General features: G+C 54.1%; 2 protein-coding genes across 14 annotated transcripts; both read left to right on the top strand.

Annotated features, from left to right (window-relative positions):
* Window positions 1-168: 168 nt before the first annotated feature.
* Window positions 169-6,503, top strand: FXYD1 (FXYD domain containing ion transport regulator 1). Of its 6 annotated transcripts, none has more exons than XM_043437537.1 (8): window positions 169-323; window positions 588-667; window positions 3,322-3,386; window positions 3,844-3,876; window positions 4,454-4,528; window positions 5,016-5,052; window positions 5,966-6,015; window positions 6,207-6,503. In XM_043437537.1, the coding sequence occupies exons 3-8, from the start codon at window positions 3,326-3,328 to the stop codon at window positions 6,227-6,229; spliced, it is 279 nt and encodes a 92-aa protein (XP_043293472.1). In that variant the 5' UTR covers window positions 169-323; window positions 588-667; window positions 3,322-3,325; the 3' UTR covers window positions 6,230-6,503. The 6 variants fall into 6 exon arrangements, with proteins under 6 accessions (XP_043293472.1, XP_043293468.1, XP_043293469.1 ...); XM_043437534.1 differs by lacking the exons at window positions 169-323; window positions 588-667 and adding an exon at window positions 1,994-2,147 and having other exon boundaries at window positions 6,207-6,258; window positions 6,371-6,503; XM_043437533.1 differs by lacking the exon at window positions 169-323 and having other exon boundaries at window positions 532-667.
* Window positions 6,504-6,547: 44 nt separating this feature from the next.
* Window positions 6,548-15,763, top strand: FXYD7 (FXYD domain containing ion transport regulator 7). Of its 8 annotated transcripts, none has more exons than XR_006263487.1 (7): window positions 6,548-6,823; window positions 11,410-11,439; window positions 13,391-13,465; window positions 13,607-13,640; window positions 13,812-13,852; window positions 14,073-14,185; window positions 15,373-15,509. XR_006263487.1 is itself a non-coding variant. In XM_043437527.1 (7 exons), the coding sequence occupies exons 1-6, from the start codon at window positions 6,799-6,801 to the stop codon at window positions 14,178-14,180; spliced, it is 291 nt and encodes a 96-aa protein (XP_043293462.1). In that variant the 5' UTR covers window positions 6,558-6,798; the 3' UTR covers window positions 14,181-14,185; window positions 15,373-15,509. The 8 variants fall into 8 exon arrangements, 6 of the variants coding, with proteins under 6 accessions (XP_043293462.1, XP_043293461.1, XP_043293466.1 ...); XM_043437527.1 differs by having other exon boundaries at window positions 6,558-6,823; window positions 14,095-14,185; XR_006263486.1 differs by having other exon boundaries at window positions 6,559-6,823; window positions 13,607-13,649.
* Window positions 15,764-15,775: the final 12 nt, after the last annotated feature.

Below are 15,775 nucleotides of genomic sequence, written 5' to 3'. Positions count from 1 at the left end.
GGAAACTGGGCGCTGGCTAGAGCTGGCCAGGTGTCCCCTCCCCACCCCCGTCCCCCTGACTCCTCTACCACCCCTCCCCAAGGCTACGTAAACATCAGGGTTATCATTAACCGGGGCTGCTGGTGACCCTGGGGTACAGCGCCATCAGGGGCAGAGGCCCAGACAGATGGGGATGAGAGAGCTTTTTGAAGTTGCCAGGGTCCTGTGAGGCCACATGCACATGTGCACAGGCATGCGTGTGTGTGTTTGTGTGTGTGTGAGGGCCACTTGTGCCTGAGTGTGAGTACATCTACCTGCTGCTGATCTGTGTCCCGCAGAGTGAGGTACCTGAGCCCAGGTCTCTTTCATGCAGGGGCAACTTCTACCCTTAACCACCAGAGGGACCTTGGGAGAAGGATCTCCACTTTGCTAACCCTTGGTTTGCAGATCTCTAAAATGGGGTTAATAATAAGACAAGGTCGGGTTCAGAGACCTCTGAGCCTGGCCCAGAGTGATACGTGTGGCCTTAGTGACGTCTCCTTTCTGTAGGATGGGAAACCGAGGCATGGAATAGTCTCTTGGACTGCTCAAACTCTCTCACTCCACAGGGAATGGCAGAGTCCAGAGCTGCTCCCTGATTTCTCGGTCACCAGAGCCTGTGAGCCCAGCCCACCCATGAGGATGCCAGGTGCGATGTCCTCCACGGGATTCTGGGGGTGCCACAGGAGCTCAGGGACAGGGTGGTTTGGGGCTAAACAGATCAACGCAGGTTTGGTGGTGTCTCTGAGTGCGTGAGCACAGTGCGTCAGCCAGTTCACGTGTCACTGTGTGGCCAGTGGTGTGCCTGTTTGCCCATGCATGAGGATGTGAACACAAACATCTGTGTGTGTGTGTGTGTGTCTGTTTTTATGGTTATGAAACCACAGCATAGCTGCTTGTATGGCTGTGTCCTTGACAGTGTTTCTGCTTCTCTGTGAGCCCACATAAATATGTGTGTGTGTGTGTGTACAAATGGACGCAGTTTGTGTGCCTTCACATGCCTGAGATTGTGTAGGAGTGCTGACCTTAAGCCCAGGCTGGGCCCAGTTCCTAGGGAGCAGCGCAGAGAATCATTGACACCCACCCTCTCACCCTAGCTCAGAAGCTGTAGCACACCTTTGAATGTATTCAAGTGTAGTGTGTGCGCATTGGTGTATTTCTGTACAGACAGTGTGTATCTTTGTGACCATTTCTAAGTGTGCTTAAAGCTGTGTGGCCAGCTGGGTCTTTGATTGTGTCTCTGTATGGGCACCACCTTAGTGAATATGTATGTGTTGTGTGTGTATCCAGATGTGTCTGTCCTGATATTTTGTGACTGGTGTAAGAAGTGCTGGTGTGTGTGTGTGTCTTTGGGCTTCTCCCTGGGTGTGTAATTCTGAGTATGTATTTATGTACATGTATTTGTCTTGTTTTGTGCCTGTTTATCTGGGTCTTTGGGTTTCTGTGTGTGTGTGTGTGTGTGTGTGTGTGTGTGTATCCTTGCGAGACCTCACAGTCAGCAGCAGACAAGTTACGCACACGCTGAAATGCCCCCCAGACAGCCCTGTGGTGCTGATGAGGGCCCTGCAGGGTACTGGGGTCAAGGGTCAGTGGACTCCTAAGCTCTTAGGACAGGTGACCTTAAGCCCAGGCTGGGCCCAGTTCCTAGGGAGCAGCACAGAAAATCAGTGACACCCATCGTCTCATCCTAGTTCAGAAGCTCTCTGAGCTGTTTGTGAGGCTGGGTGTGTGTGTGTGTGTGTGTGTGTGTGTGTGTGAGGCTGGGGTGTGTGTGTGTGTGTGTGTGTGTGTGTGTGTGTGTGTGTGCCTGCCTGTAATCCAGCCTGCCTGCCAGCACCTCCTCTCCCCAGTTTTCCCCACCGCTGACTGCCTACTGTTCCTCCCTCCGAGCTGAGAGAGTTAACCTAGCGGGCCAGGGCGGTCTGGGCTGGGGGCCGCCCCCTGGCCCCCCTCCAGCCCGGCTCCAGTTACAGCCTCGGGTTGGGGAGGGTAGGGGTGGGGTGGGGCTGGGAGGGGAGACCGCTGAGGGCAGCGCGGCCAGCTCTGGGCCAGGGGGTCCAAAGTGCTCGGCCCCGGGGCACAGCCGGACGTTTGGGGGCCTTCTTTCGGCAGGGGACAGTCTGACTGGGGTGAGCGTCCCCCGCCCCTCCCCTCCAGGGCCTCACCCCTGGCCTGGCTGGGCCGCCTATTTTGGGAGCAGGAGCCGCTTCCCAGGCAGGCCAGACCCAAGAGGAAGGGAGTGTGGTTGGGACGTTGGGGTTCCCTCAGGGGTGGAAGTGTGGGTGCAGCGCCGCCCTGCCCCTGCTGTGGCGCGTGCACACTGGCTGGGTGTGGGTTTCGCACACTCATGGGTGTAGGTCGGGTTGCGTCACTGATTGAGGGCACCGAAGGTCCAGATGGGGACAAATATGTGCCTGTGTCTCCACCCCACGCCTTGCTCCAACCAGAAGTTTGGGGAGCGGGCGTCGTCCCCATTGCAGCCCCACTGTGCGTCTGTGTGCATGTGCGCATGCGTGCATCGTCCCCGCCCCTGGCATCTGTCTTCTATCTCAGCCCCACCGGCCTGGGCCTCATGTCACTCGCCTGGTGCTGTCCGCTGGTGAAAGATGTCACCCAGAGGCAGGCCAGGGGATGTTTTCCCTGTTCTCATTGCTTCCAGAAGAGGAGAAGGGGTGGCCTTTCCCACGGGGGCAGCTGGTGGCAGTGTGGCAGCCCGGCCTCACCCGGGCAGGGTTGTGCATGACCCCCGAGTGGGGGGAGGAAGGCTGTTGCCATGGTGGCCTGTGTGAGGCAAATTCCTCCAGGGTGAAGTGGGAGATATTTATACCCAGGGTCAGGCAGAGAGCGGGCCAGCGGCCGAGGGCAGGAGAACCGGGCTATTACGGACACAGCGAGGCCGTGGTGTGCGGGCAGGTGGCCCTTGGGCGTTTCCTGGCTGTCTCGTCCCTGGCAGTGTCTGTCTCTCCACCTGGGTGGGGTGAGGCATCTGCTCTCCCCTGCCAGGGTAGGTGCGGGGAACCTGGGGCCTGCAGTGGGGGAGGCCCCGGCCTGCGGGAGATCCTTGTGGACTGTATGTGCCTCACCCCTGTCCTTGCTGCTGGGTGACCCCCGTTGTGTGGGTTGTTTTGGTGACGCTGTGTCCTGGTGAAGCAGGGGGCGCCTCTGTTTCTCAGGGTGACCAAGCCGGATGATAGATGCTTTTGGAATTAAGTCCCTGGACTGTCTCTGACTTAACCGCTTGGGTTCAGGCCCCAGTAGTGGGAGAATGAGGGCACGCATTTCCTGACCTTTGGTATTCCCCAGGACAATGGCATCTCTCAGCTACATCTTGGTTCTTTGTGTGGGTCTCCTTGCCATGGTCAACGCAGGTGAGTCTGGGGGAGGCAGCCCACTACCACCTCAGCCCCAGGGGTGGCAAGGGTAGGGGAAAATGCTGCCAGAGAACCAAGCTGGAGCCTCCAGTCTGAACTGAGTCTCACTGGGGTCTCACGTGGGGTCCAGTCACAGGCTGATATCTGGGGGAGAGGAGAGGATGCCCCAGGTCGGGCAAAGGAGGAGGGTGGGATGGAGACTGGCTTCCCGTGAATGATGGAATCATAGACAACCTGGAATGAGATGGAGAGCTGAGGCAGTCAGGTGCCTCCTGCCCCACCCTGGACAGTGCAGAGGGGCAGCCAAGACCCAGAGAGGGTGGACAGCCTACTGAGTCCAACAGTCCCCAGACTCCAGCCCCGAGAATGTAAAATCCCCACAGGGTCTCATGATGCCACTCTCTGTCCAGGGTCCTAGGAAGCATCCAACCCTGATTTCTTCTTCTCTTTCCAGAAGCACCACAGGAACATGACCCATTCACTTATGGTGAGGGAGGGGCATCTTTCTCTGGGTGCTGGGCTTGGTTAGCCTGCCCTCTCCTCATTCCTCCCCTCTCCCCACCTCTCTCTGCTTCTGTCTCCATCATTCTCTAGACTCTCGGTGTTTATATCTTTGTCATTCTTAGTCTTTCTCTCTTGATTTGGCTCTCTGACTCTTTCTGTCTCGATCTCCCTTTGTCTCTGTCTCTCTGTGGGTCTCTGTCTCTCTATTTGGTCCCTCTCTGTCTCTCTGATTCTTTCTCCTTTTACCTCTTAGTATCCCACGGCCCATTCTCTGTTGCCACTTGCCTTTCTCCTCCCCCTGCCCCCCTCACCCGCTCCATCATCCTTCCTTACTCGATTGCTTCCTCCCTCCTCCTTGCCCTGTCCACCTCCTCCCTTTTCTCCCTGGTCCCCCTTCTCCCACATCGCTCCCTCCTCCTCTCACTGATGTCCTTTCTCTCCTCTTCCCCATCCTTCCTCTTGGCCCCTTCCTCCCCATTCTGCCCCTTTCCTATCCTTCCTCCTCCTCTCCCTGCATTCACCCTCCTCCCTGCATTCACCCGCCTCCCTGCTGCCCACAGACTACCAATCCCTGCGGATCGGAGGCCTTATAATCGCCGGGATTCTCTTCATCCTGGGCATACTTATCGTCTTGAGTGAGTCCCCCTACTCTGCCTTCAGTCGCTTCCGGTGTCTGCCCCAGCCCCGCCCAACCTCCCACTCCGCCTTCAACCCCGCCCCTATCTGTGTCACTGGCCCCGCCTTTGTTTCTACCCACCCCACTTTCCTCCCTCGGCCTTGCACCTGTTCTGCCCCTGCCCTCAGCCACGTCCCTGTTTCTGCCCTTCCCCCATTCCCGCCTCCGGCCCCGCCCCATTCTTATCCTGCCTGCCCTTGGGCCCGCCCCGCCTCTACCCCCGCCCGGCCCCGCCCCCATTTCTATCCCCGCCCCGGCCCCGCCCAGTTCTTATCCCCGCCCCGGACACGCCCCCACCTCTATCCCCGCCCCCGGCCCCGCCCCTACCCCTGTCCCTGCCCCACCCTTATCCTCAGCCACTCCAGCCCGGGCGAGCAAGATCTGTGGCTCGCTGTGAGGCTTAGAGCGGAATCTCAGCGCACTCCTCTCCACGGCCCCACCCACAGGCAGAAGATGCCGGTGCAAATTCAACCAGCAACAGAGGTAAGAAGCCTCTCTGGACCCTCATCTCCTCCCGCTCTAAAGGAGAGTTGGGGGTGGGGCCAGAAGTCCACTCAATCCACAGCCAGACCCTTCGGCAAATATGTATTAAGCACCTACTACGTGCCCAGCCCCAAGCCAGGCCTTGGCACCAAGCCACGAGTTAACTGCCCTCTCTGTATGCCTGAGCTTCCAGCCAAGTGGGGGCGGTGGCCATGGGTTCCAACAGACCCACAAATATAAAACCACAAAGCGTGATAAGTGCTGTGAAAGAGTCGCGGCGAAATGAGATCACCTCACTTGGCGGCCCAGTTTAGCTCAGAGTCCTGTTCCTAGCTCTTTGATTCATCGTTAAATAAAATTTTAAAGCCCAAGCAACGTATGAATATCTTCTTCCTATTAAGATTTGTAGATGTTATTCTAAATAAAGGTAGTATTTTATTGTGTCCCACGTGCAAGATGCTGTTTCATTATGTGTTATTTACCCCTCACACCATCTCTATAAAGTAGGTGCTGTTATTAACCTCATTTTACAGATGAGGAAACCGAGACATAGGAAGGTGTTCACACGCCCCAGGTCATTCAACTGGAAGATGAGGGCTCTAGGTTTCTAACCTAGGCTGTCTCCAGGCAATCTGCCCTCAAGTCGCTTTGGCTATATACCTCCTCTTCCAAATTCTAGTTCCTTCCTCAGCACTCTGGGAGGTACTCGCTGTTATCGGCTTGGAGCGCCTCCTGCCAAACACTTAAACTGCTCCTGGGGTGCACTGGATTTTCTGGCGGCTCCAACCAGCTCCTTGCTCATCTGTGGGTCTCAGTGGATTGGTCTGTGAAATGGGGCCGGCGTTGGGGTCTTCCGAGTGTAGCTGTCTCTCTCCTTTTCCACCCCCAATTCCTGATGCATCTCCTTTCCCAGGACTGGGGAACCTGATGAAGAGGAGGGAACTTTCCGCAGCTCAATCCGCCGTGAGTTTGGGGAGACATCGGGTGTTTGGGAATGCGAGTTGGTTCCAAGAAGCCGTTTGCTGGCCCTCCCTGGGCGCGGGGCGCGGGGGGGTGGGGTCGGGGGTCGGGGCTTGAACTGCCCTGCCGTGCCCCCACCTTTCAGAGGAGCTGGGGTGCCCCTCTTGACTTCCGGATTCTGTCTTCCCTCTCAGGTCTGTCCACCCGCCGGCGGTAGAGACACCTGGCGCGATGGACACCAGCCAGGTCCCGCAGCTCTAACTAGGCTGGGGGAGGGAGGAGAGAGGAGGAGGGGGCAAAGGGCTGGGGTAGCGGGTCTGGAGGGCTCTCCTGCCCCTCACCCTTTTCACCCCCACAGGATTCCCCTGGCACTTGACGCTTCCCACCCACCTTCTGCACTCCCACCGCCACCCGGACTGCCCTCTTCCCTAGCCCTGCCCCCACAGACTCTGCCGCTCAGATTTCCAATAAAACGTGCTTTTCTCTCTTGACAGTGCTGTGCGAATCTGTCAGTCCCTTCGCGGTGGAAAGCCTGGGCGCCCCCTTGGCCCCGGCAGAGGGCGCCCCCACCCTTGGGGAAGGGGCGGGGACGTCGGCAGTGGGCGGGGGCGGGGGCGGGGGTGGCCTGGACGGGGGCGGGTTCTCCGGGTCCCCATTGGCTACGGCCCCCCGAACACCAGGGCTCCCCACCATCTACCCCTGACAACAGTCGGTCCGGCTTCCAGCTGCTGCAGCCAGCGCTCCTTCACCGCCTCTACATCCAGCCACCCCTTGCTCCGGCCCGGCATGGCGACCCAGGTCCCCACAAAGGGTGAGCGTCGCCTGGGGAGAGGGCGCAGCGGGGCTCCGGGATCTTAGAGCTTGACAGAGGATCTGGGGGAGAGCCCAGTACTGAAAGGGGAGGGGAATGGGGAAGGGGATGTCCCCTCCTCACATGGGCGGAGGCCCCTGCATTGCACCCCTCGGTACCCCATCGGGCACCCTCTCCCGGTGATCTCGGTTCCTGTGCGGGACCCGTGGTTGGAGAGCGGCAGTCCCGGGAGAAACGATGCGCGGACCGGTAGCTATAGCAACCGTGCAGCTGGTCCAGCACAGCGGTGGTAGTGGACTCGGAGAAATGGGCTTCGAGGGTGGGAGCCGCTGGGTTTGCAGCCACAGAGGTTCGCCCAGATTTCCTGGTCCCTGCGGAACGTAAGGGGACGGGGTCCATGTCCCTCTTCCCACCCCCCCTCTCTAGTGCTGGCACCTGTGGTGGGTGTTTCCTGAAATCTCTGACAGGCAGGTTCAGAGGGAAGCGAGGAGAAAGAGGGAAAGACAGGAGCTGTAGGAAGTGAGAGATGGAGAGATGGAGAGAGCAAGAGAGAGGGAGACAGTAAGAAATATAAGAAGAGACTGACTGAGACAGAGCCTGAAAGAGATAGGGACCGAGAGACAGAGGGAGGCGTAAAGACACGAGGGGGAGAGAGAAAGAAGGACCCACAGCATGAGACGGAAATGGGAAAAAGAAGGGGGGGTGGCACAGGGTGGGGCCTGCACCACTGCAGTGAGCCCCCATGGGCTGGGATGGGTGGCAGGACCCTCCTTCCCAGCCCTCTTCAAGGGTGTTGTCCAAAAGGTGCATTTGGGTGTGCACACAGATGCCTTCCCACCTCCCTCCAGCCACACAGAGATGGACATTTCACAACATTAGCCCGATTAGGCACCCCCTGAAATACTCGCTCCCCCCAACAGTCCCCCTTTCTTGAGCTTACTTCTGCAGAGGAACAAGGGGGCAGAATGCTTTCATGGTGGGGGAGAGGTGGGCAAGGAGGGGGTTTCCAGCCCTGAGAGCAGGGTCAGGCAAGAGGCCGTCATTGCTGAGGAGCCTCTGGCACCGAAGGGAACCCCAATTCCACTCTCTCTCCTTCCCTACTCCCTTTCCCGGCAGGCGGGGGCTGCTGCACTGAACCATATCTGCAGAATTTGAAGCAGGGCGGGGAGGGGGGGCCGTGGGGGGGCGGCTGCAGAGGCTGGAAGCCACCCTAGGGAGAGGGGGCAGGGTTGAGCCAGCAGCCCTGGCGGGAGCCCAGCACTTCTTTTTGCAGAGATGGTGGTTAGCAGGATCGATGGCAGCAGACAGGCAGAAGTGGGAGGAAGATGCCCTGCCTCCCCTCCCCCCCAAACACCCTTTCCCCAGTCACAGCAGGAGAGGGGACCGCAGGTCTGGGGAAACCCGGGGTGGAGAAACTGCATGTTGCCTGTCGTAAACCGCTTAATGAAATTAATTAACAGATCGTTAGGGAGGCGGACGGCTCCCTTGCACCCCTAGCCTCCACCTTCCCCCTGTCAGAGAGCAGGAGGGTGTGTTGGGGGCAAATAGAAAGGAGATGGAAAGGCACAACTGGGGCTGGGTCCCTATCCTTAAGAAGGACCCTCAGCTTGGCCACAAGCCAGTTGTTCAGGGGCGACAATAGGAGGTAACAAGGGAGCAGAGGGAATCAGGGTTGGCCCCAGAGTTAGAAACCCAACCCTCAAGTCCCACACAGGACCCCATCCAGCCTGGGGTACCTGGATCCATCACCTCTCCTCACCTCTCAAGATGCTCCAGTTGCCATAGTAACCACCTCCTTCCTGATTCTCCCTGGCAACTGGCCAGGAGTGGTGCACATTCCTTCTCCTGCCTACTGGCTCCACCCTTAGCTCAGCCTCGCCTTGAGGACCCAGATTGCTGGGACAGCAGGAACTAGAGAAGAACTTCTGCATGGAGCAAGGAGCACCCCAGGAGGGTGGAACCAGAGAGGAACCAGAGAGGATTCTGGGGCAGGCGCTCACCTTCTGGGGCAGGGCTTCTCAGAAAGTTTGGGGAAGCAGGACGTGTGGAAAAAAAGGAGACAAAAGCAGGATAATTCAGCATTCCATCTCTGATGCTGCCTAACAGGGGTTCATTCATTCATTCATCCATTCATTCTAGAAAAGTTTTTTGAACAACTTTATAAATGCCAGGATTAACAGCAGAGATGAGTCAAATAAATTTGCTCTCCATCTGGTAGGGGAGCTAAGACAGAGCAGAGATGACTCTAAAATAATATTTTCCCATCCTGATGCTTATGAGTACCACCTTCATGATTTTTGCTCTGTCCAAATGTTCCCCACACTGACATTTAACATTTTTTCCTTCAAAGGATTAACTTTTAAAAAACGTTGTTAGCTTTATTTTATATCACCTCCACAAATGGAAAATCAGGACTTTTTTTGTCTTACATTGAAAGCAAGTATTAAAATTATCTTAAACAACTGATTTCACTTTTCTGGGCCTCAGTGTTCCTCTTTAGTGGAAAGAGAATGAAGATAGTGCCTATATCAGAGAACTGCTGTGAAGATTAAGTGTAGTAATATCTGTAAAGTGCTTAGAAGAGAGCCTGGCATGGAATCAGTGCTATCAAATGCTACTTAGATAAATAAATAAAGGAGAAAATCAAATAATGTCATAACAGTCTACTTAGATATTTTTATTACCTGCTGAAGACCCTGAGCCCAAGGCCTGTTTTCTCTTGAGAGATTAACAAGGGTTGGAAGGTGTAGAGATATATCAGCTCCTTTTTAAGACTGTCTCATTGAAAACTGGACAGGGAACTGAAGCGGGTGAACTTACGGTGAATCAGTGCTATTCAGGGTCTTGCATCAGTCAGTTTAAGCTACAGTATGCAGTACCAAGGGTTTCCCCGGTAGTTCAGCAATAAAGAATCTGCCTGCAGATGCAGGAGACACAGGTTTGATCCCTGGGTCGGGAAGATCCCCTGGAGAGGGAAATGGCAACCCACTCCAGTATTCTTGCCTGAAGAAATCCCATGGACAGAGGAGCCTGGCGGGCATGGAGTCATAAAAGTGTCAGACCTGACTGAGCTACTAAACAACAGCAAACGGAGTGCCAAAATCTCAGTGACTTCTGACAACCAAAGTAAATCTCTCACTTAGACCATGTGTCCAACCATGGGTTGACTAGGGGTCTCTACTTCCCAAAGAAAACTGGGGCAGCCACACTCTTGAGCATTCATGTCACCAAGCCAAAGGCAAAAGAGAGCTCTTGCATGGGCAGTTAATGCTGCAGAACAAATTCACAGTTTATTGGCCAGAATTAGTCACATGTTCTCCTTCCCAACCTCAAGGTAGCCATCCTTCCTGAGCCTGGTTGGGGGAAGGACACTAATGACAACATCTGGCGTCACCCTTGCATTCCCAGTACACCCTCCTCTCCTAGTGGGGCATGTTTTGCAGAATTTCACTCTAAACAAGGCAAGGTGTACTAAAAGCTGTCAGTGTATTAGGGAAGCAGCAGGATGGGTTTCGTGAATGGGAAAGGTGTTCTGAGTTCTCCTGGAGGAGAATACTATTTGAGACAGGGAGGTGGGAGATAGGGAAAAGTAAATACACACACACACACACACACAAAGACACACACATACATACACATATTAGTGAAAGTGAAAGTGTGAGTTGCTCAGTCTTGTCCAACTCTTTGCGCGCGACCCCATGGACTGCAGTCTGTCAGGCTCTTCTGTCCATGGAATTCTCCAGACAAGAATACTGGAGTGGACTGCCATTCCCTTCTCCAGTGGATCTTCCTGACCCAGGGATCGAACCCAGGTCTCCCGCATTGCAGGTGGACTCCTTACCATCTGAGCCACCAAGGAAGCCGCCATTGACGTTATCCACAAGTTAACATTTAGAAATTAGGGTGAGTCTTCCAGTGGATCAGTATGTTTTTATGTGGTACAGTTACATACATATACATGCATACATGCACACACTGGGAAAGTTACCACAAAATCAACTTTGAATCTTTAATTTGATGGTGTCCAAGAAATAAGTAATATAGGAATAATACAATATAAATTTTTGGACAGTCCCTCTCTGCTGGATTTGGTGGCAGGAACAAGTGGAAGACAGCAGCGGTCACAGTGCCCACTTTTTGGAGCTCTCAGAAGACCGAGAAGTTGTAGGGAGTGTTGAGGGGAAGCTGATACGCTGAGCGGTTCTCCAGTGGGATTCATACTCCCAGTATCATATGCAAAAGAGAGTGTATATGTGTTTCTCAAGAAATGAGTCCATGCTTGCCTTAGACTTCCACAGGGGTCTAAGATCAGGACTGCCATGTACAGTTAGGTAGGTTGGGCATTGTATAAGGGAAGGTATAGACAAATGGAGTGAGTTGGGGCTGGAATCCAGCTTATGCTCCAGTCTTTAAGTATTGTGTCCTGCCATGAGGCTACATTGTCCAGAGCAAAGGGTCTCAATGATCTGATTTCTACACAGAAACCACTGGGTCAGTGGCCCCATTAGGATCCTCAAATAATTAAAAAGCCCAGTGTTGAAATGTTTTCCCCTCTCTCTCTCTCTCTCTCTGCCTTCTTCCCACAGTTCCTCAGGATCCTGACCCATTTTACTATGGTGAGTGGCAGATTCTGTGACGAGGGTACCCAGGGGCTGGATGGAGGGGTGGATGTAGATCCCCACAGGTCACTGCTGAAGTGGCTTCAGCTCTGGCTTACATGTTATGTGCTGGGTCACTGGCCACATGACCATGTGGATATAATTGACATCAGCTTGGCCTATGGAGGGTTGAATCAGACTTGGGGAGGGGGTACCCTCTAGGGACCCTCCTCAGGCTTCACCAGCACTCTGGGCTAGTTTGCTGGGGTCATCAGAGAAGCCAACCACTCTGACACCAGGCTGGCTGAATTTGAATCCTGGCTGATCCACTCACTAGCTGTGTGGTCTTAAGCAAGCAACTCTGTCTCTCTGGGCCCTTCTGTAAATAAAGAACACTACGTTTTCACCCATAAAGACTCTGGGAAAGATTTACTCGGATATCATTAAATCTTTCCATAGCACTGAAGCTCAAAAAGTGACTCCAGGTCTAGCATACCTGACTCCAGTTCCCTCTCTATATACCCTCCCGCTCTCTCCCTTTGTTCACTGATACTCTTCTCCATGTTCTAAGCTGTCTCCTGCCTCAGGGCCTTTGCACTTACTGTTCCCTCTGCTGGAATACGCTTCCTCTAGCTCTCCACACAGCTAGCTAAGGCTCCCTTTTCTTCTTCAAGCCTCAGATCAAATAATGACTGTCAGGAACCGTATGTCAGGAGAGGCCTTCTTGAGTCCCCAACAAGAGAAGCCACACATAGATCTAGGCATGGTCCCATGACTGAGTTTTTTGGTTTTATTTTGTTTATCACAATATGAAAGACAACTCCCTGAGGGCAGAGGCCTGGACCACTGCTGGTCCAGAGTGAATATTTCTATAGATATGTACTATGGTACATTAGATAAGAATAATTCTTATGAAGGAAAATAAAAGAAAGACTGAAGTTAAGAAATGTTGAGGAGAGGATGGGAAATTCTAAATAGGACAGCCAGAGAAGGGATCACTAACATTTGAATAAAGTCCAGGAGTTGGTAAGGGAGGGGTATTTGAGAGAGGAGCTTTCAGGAAGAGGGCCCAGCAAGTGCAAAGGCCCTGAGGTAGGACCATGCCTGATAGGCTCCAGGAACTGCAGGGAGACACGTGTGCTTGGACAGGGAATTGAGGAGGAGAATGAAGTGGAATGAGGTCTGAGAAGGGATCAGGACAAGATGGTACAGGGCCTCATGGGCTGTGGGGGGGACTTGGGCTTTTCTTTGCCATGAGGTGGAGGTTAAAGGGGGTGGAGTGGTGTGCCTTGAGCTCAGGAGGACACTGATTGGACTCTAGTGTTAACAAGATCCCTGTGGCTGAGGCACTGAGTTGGGGGATGAGGGATGGAGAGACCACAGAAAAGGCTGTTTGCTGAAAAAAGTAAATATATGCAGTAGAACAAGGGTCCCCAATGCTTGGGCCAAGGACTGGTACCAGTCAGTGACCTGTTAGGAACCGGGTCACACAGCAGGAGGTGAGTGGTGAGTGAGCAAGCGAGTGAAGCTTCATCTCTATTTACAGCTGCTCCTCATCGCTGGCATAACTGCCTGAGCTCCACCTCCTTAGATTCTAATAGATTCAGGAAACCTATTGTGAACTGTGCACGCGGGGGATCTAAGTTGCCCTCCCCTTATGAGAATAATCCCGAAAGCATCCCTTAACCCCTGTCTGTGGAGAAATAGTCTTCCACAAACTCAGTCCCTGGTGCCCAAAATGCTGGGGACCACTGCAGGAGAAGAAGGTCCTATCTATATCTATGGCCAAAGAATCCAGAGAAGGGTAGTGGGGAGAGGTCTAAGGGGAGCACTTGGTGTCCGAGGGCCATGTCTTTGATCCTCATATGAACCCACGGGAGGAACCTGCAGCCTTGAACTGAGGCCAAGGCTCCGGGGTTGGGAGCTGAGGAGCTGCCCCCACTCTGATGACCTCCAATGTCTTCCCCAGACTATGACACTGTGCAGACGGTGGGCATGACTCTGGCTACCATATTGTTCCTGCTGGGCATCCTCATTATCCTCAGTAAGTGTGACCCTTTCCTGGGCTCCAAAGCCCCTCCAAGAGGGCTGCTTGGGGTCCCCAGGCACCTACAATTCCCCTACTGGCTTTTGTCCAGACCCTTATGTCCTGTCTCCTTGTTCTGTTCTCTGTCTCTCCTAACAGGCAAGAAGGTGAAGTGCAGGAAGGCGGACTCCAGGTCTGAGAGGTCTGGCAGCAGAAGGGAGAGAAGGGGAGGGGTGGGAACAGCCTGGGAGCCCCCAGGGGTGCTGCCATAACCAAAGGGACCCCAGAGCCAGTCAGGTGTTTCCCAGAAAGCCTGCTCAGTTGAGTCTCTTGATGCCTTTCTCTCTCATCTTTGCTTCCACAGCCCAACATGCAAATCCTGTAAGTCGGAGCTTCCCTCCTCAGGTGAGGATGTGAGAGAGTGTGGTTCTGGGAGGGTGAGTGGGAGTGGGGAGGGGAGTCCAAGGGGATTGTTGTGCTGGATGTCCCTAAGAATGGGGCCGCCAACAATGCGGCCAAGATTCCACACATCAAACCTGTTAAAGCGTAAAGTTAGTGGGATGTGACATGGACTCCTATAGAGTCCTTGAAGCTGCCCAGAAACAAGTATCTAATCTTATAAAAGCAAGGATGAACTCATTCCCCAGAGGAGACAGCCACAGCCTGTGAAGAGAGGGGTCCCACGTGGGAAAAGAACGTTGGCAATCAGAATGAAGGCAAAGTTGAGCACTAGAGAAGGTAGGAAGATAGAATGATTTCTTGACTTTCCTGTTCAGTTAGGACGATCAAGGATGAAATGACTGAGAAAAAGGAGGGGAAGAAGGAAGGAAGCAAGGGAAAAAAGGGATGGAGGGAGGGAAGGAGGCAGGCAAGCAGGCAGGAAGGAAGGAAGGGCTTAAGAATAATTGTATCAAAAAAACCAAAGAAGAGACATATAGAATGCAGATTTTAAAAATTGATATTGGAAAAGAAAAGAGAGAATATGGGAGGGAGTAGGGTGGAGGGTGGTGGAGGATGAGGGTGGGGGGTGGAGGGTGCAGGGTGGAAGGGGGGTGGAGGATGGGGAGGTGGAGAGTGGAGGGGGTGGTGGGTGGAGGAGGGGGAAAGTGAGTGCAGGTGCATAAAGGCTATAAGGGAAGGTGGAGAGAGATGTAGGATGTAGGAGCAGGGATAAGCATGTAAATGAAAGATTGTGACTCCTTGGGGGTGTTCATTTTAATTATGTAAAAATATCTCGACCTGTTTTTGGTGGAACTGTGTCCTTTCCAGGGACTTTTAAAAAACCAGAGATGGGAATCTCTTTGGCTCTTGTTTTTAGAACTAAAAAAAAAAAAAAAAAATGGGCCTTGGGGTAATCAACATTTGGAGGATTTGATGTTGAATTTCATGTGTTTCGTTTCATGTTTGTTTCATGAGATTTAAGAACTTTAAGGGATCATTTTGTGAATGATAGAGGGGTTGGCCCAGGCACCTGACCACAGTCTAAGAGTATATATGAGATTTTGACCCATGACAGTTGAATAATGGTCCCAAGTGGGTGGGAGACAGGAGAATTCCTGTTGTATACACAAGTTCCAGAGATGGGGTGTTGGGGTGTAGGAAGAGGTTGGGGGCTTGGCAGAGGGATGGAGACTCTTCTTCTGGCAGGGGGACACCCCAGAAGAGCCCAGGGTGGGCCAGGGGTCCCCAGCTTCATCACAGGTGTCCTGTGGGATAGGACAAATGCCACCAAAGTGTCTCTATATGGACTAGACATTGGGGTGCAGGGAGGCAAGACAACATCCGAAGGCTAGCTCAGGGGTGACAATCTGGAGGCCTGACCTCAATGCTGGGGATGAAGGGCCCACTGCCACCCCTCTTGTCACCGACTGAAGCTCCCCGGCTCTGTCTCTCTCTCTCTCTCTCCCACCCCCCTGGCCTCCCAGCCCCCGGAGGTGGCGGCGTGTAGAACCAGTCGTGGTCACCTCCACTGCAGTCCCTGCCTGAGAGCGGGAGCCTGAGGATCGGGTGGAGGCGGTGGGGACCCCAGCCTGGCCCCCTGGCAGCACTCCCCTGAATGAGCCGCCCCACCCACTCCAAGGCTGGAGCCGCTGCACCTCCCTAGGCCTTGGCAATGACGACCCCCCAAAGAGCCCGTCTGCATCCCAGATCCGGAGACTCAGGCCTCCATCTCCTGGGGTCCTGGAGTCCATGCTCAGCCCCCCATCGTCCCGGGGTGCTGCTCCCCGGGACCACCCTGTCTCCTCTTAGGAGATCCGGTCCCCTGCACCCTCGGTGTCTATGTCTTGAGCTTAATAAATCTGCGTTTGGTTTCTCCCCCTCTTCTGT

The sequence above is a fragment of the Cervus canadensis genome, chromosome 18, assembly GCF_019320065.1.
Source record: "Cervus canadensis isolate Bull #8, Minnesota chromosome 18, ASM1932006v1, whole genome shotgun sequence".
NCBI lineage: Eukaryota > Metazoa > Chordata > Mammalia > Artiodactyla > Cervidae > Cervus > Cervus canadensis.
The sequence above is the reverse complement of the archived record's forward strand: the minus strand, read 5'-3'. Positions and strand labels throughout refer to the sequence as shown.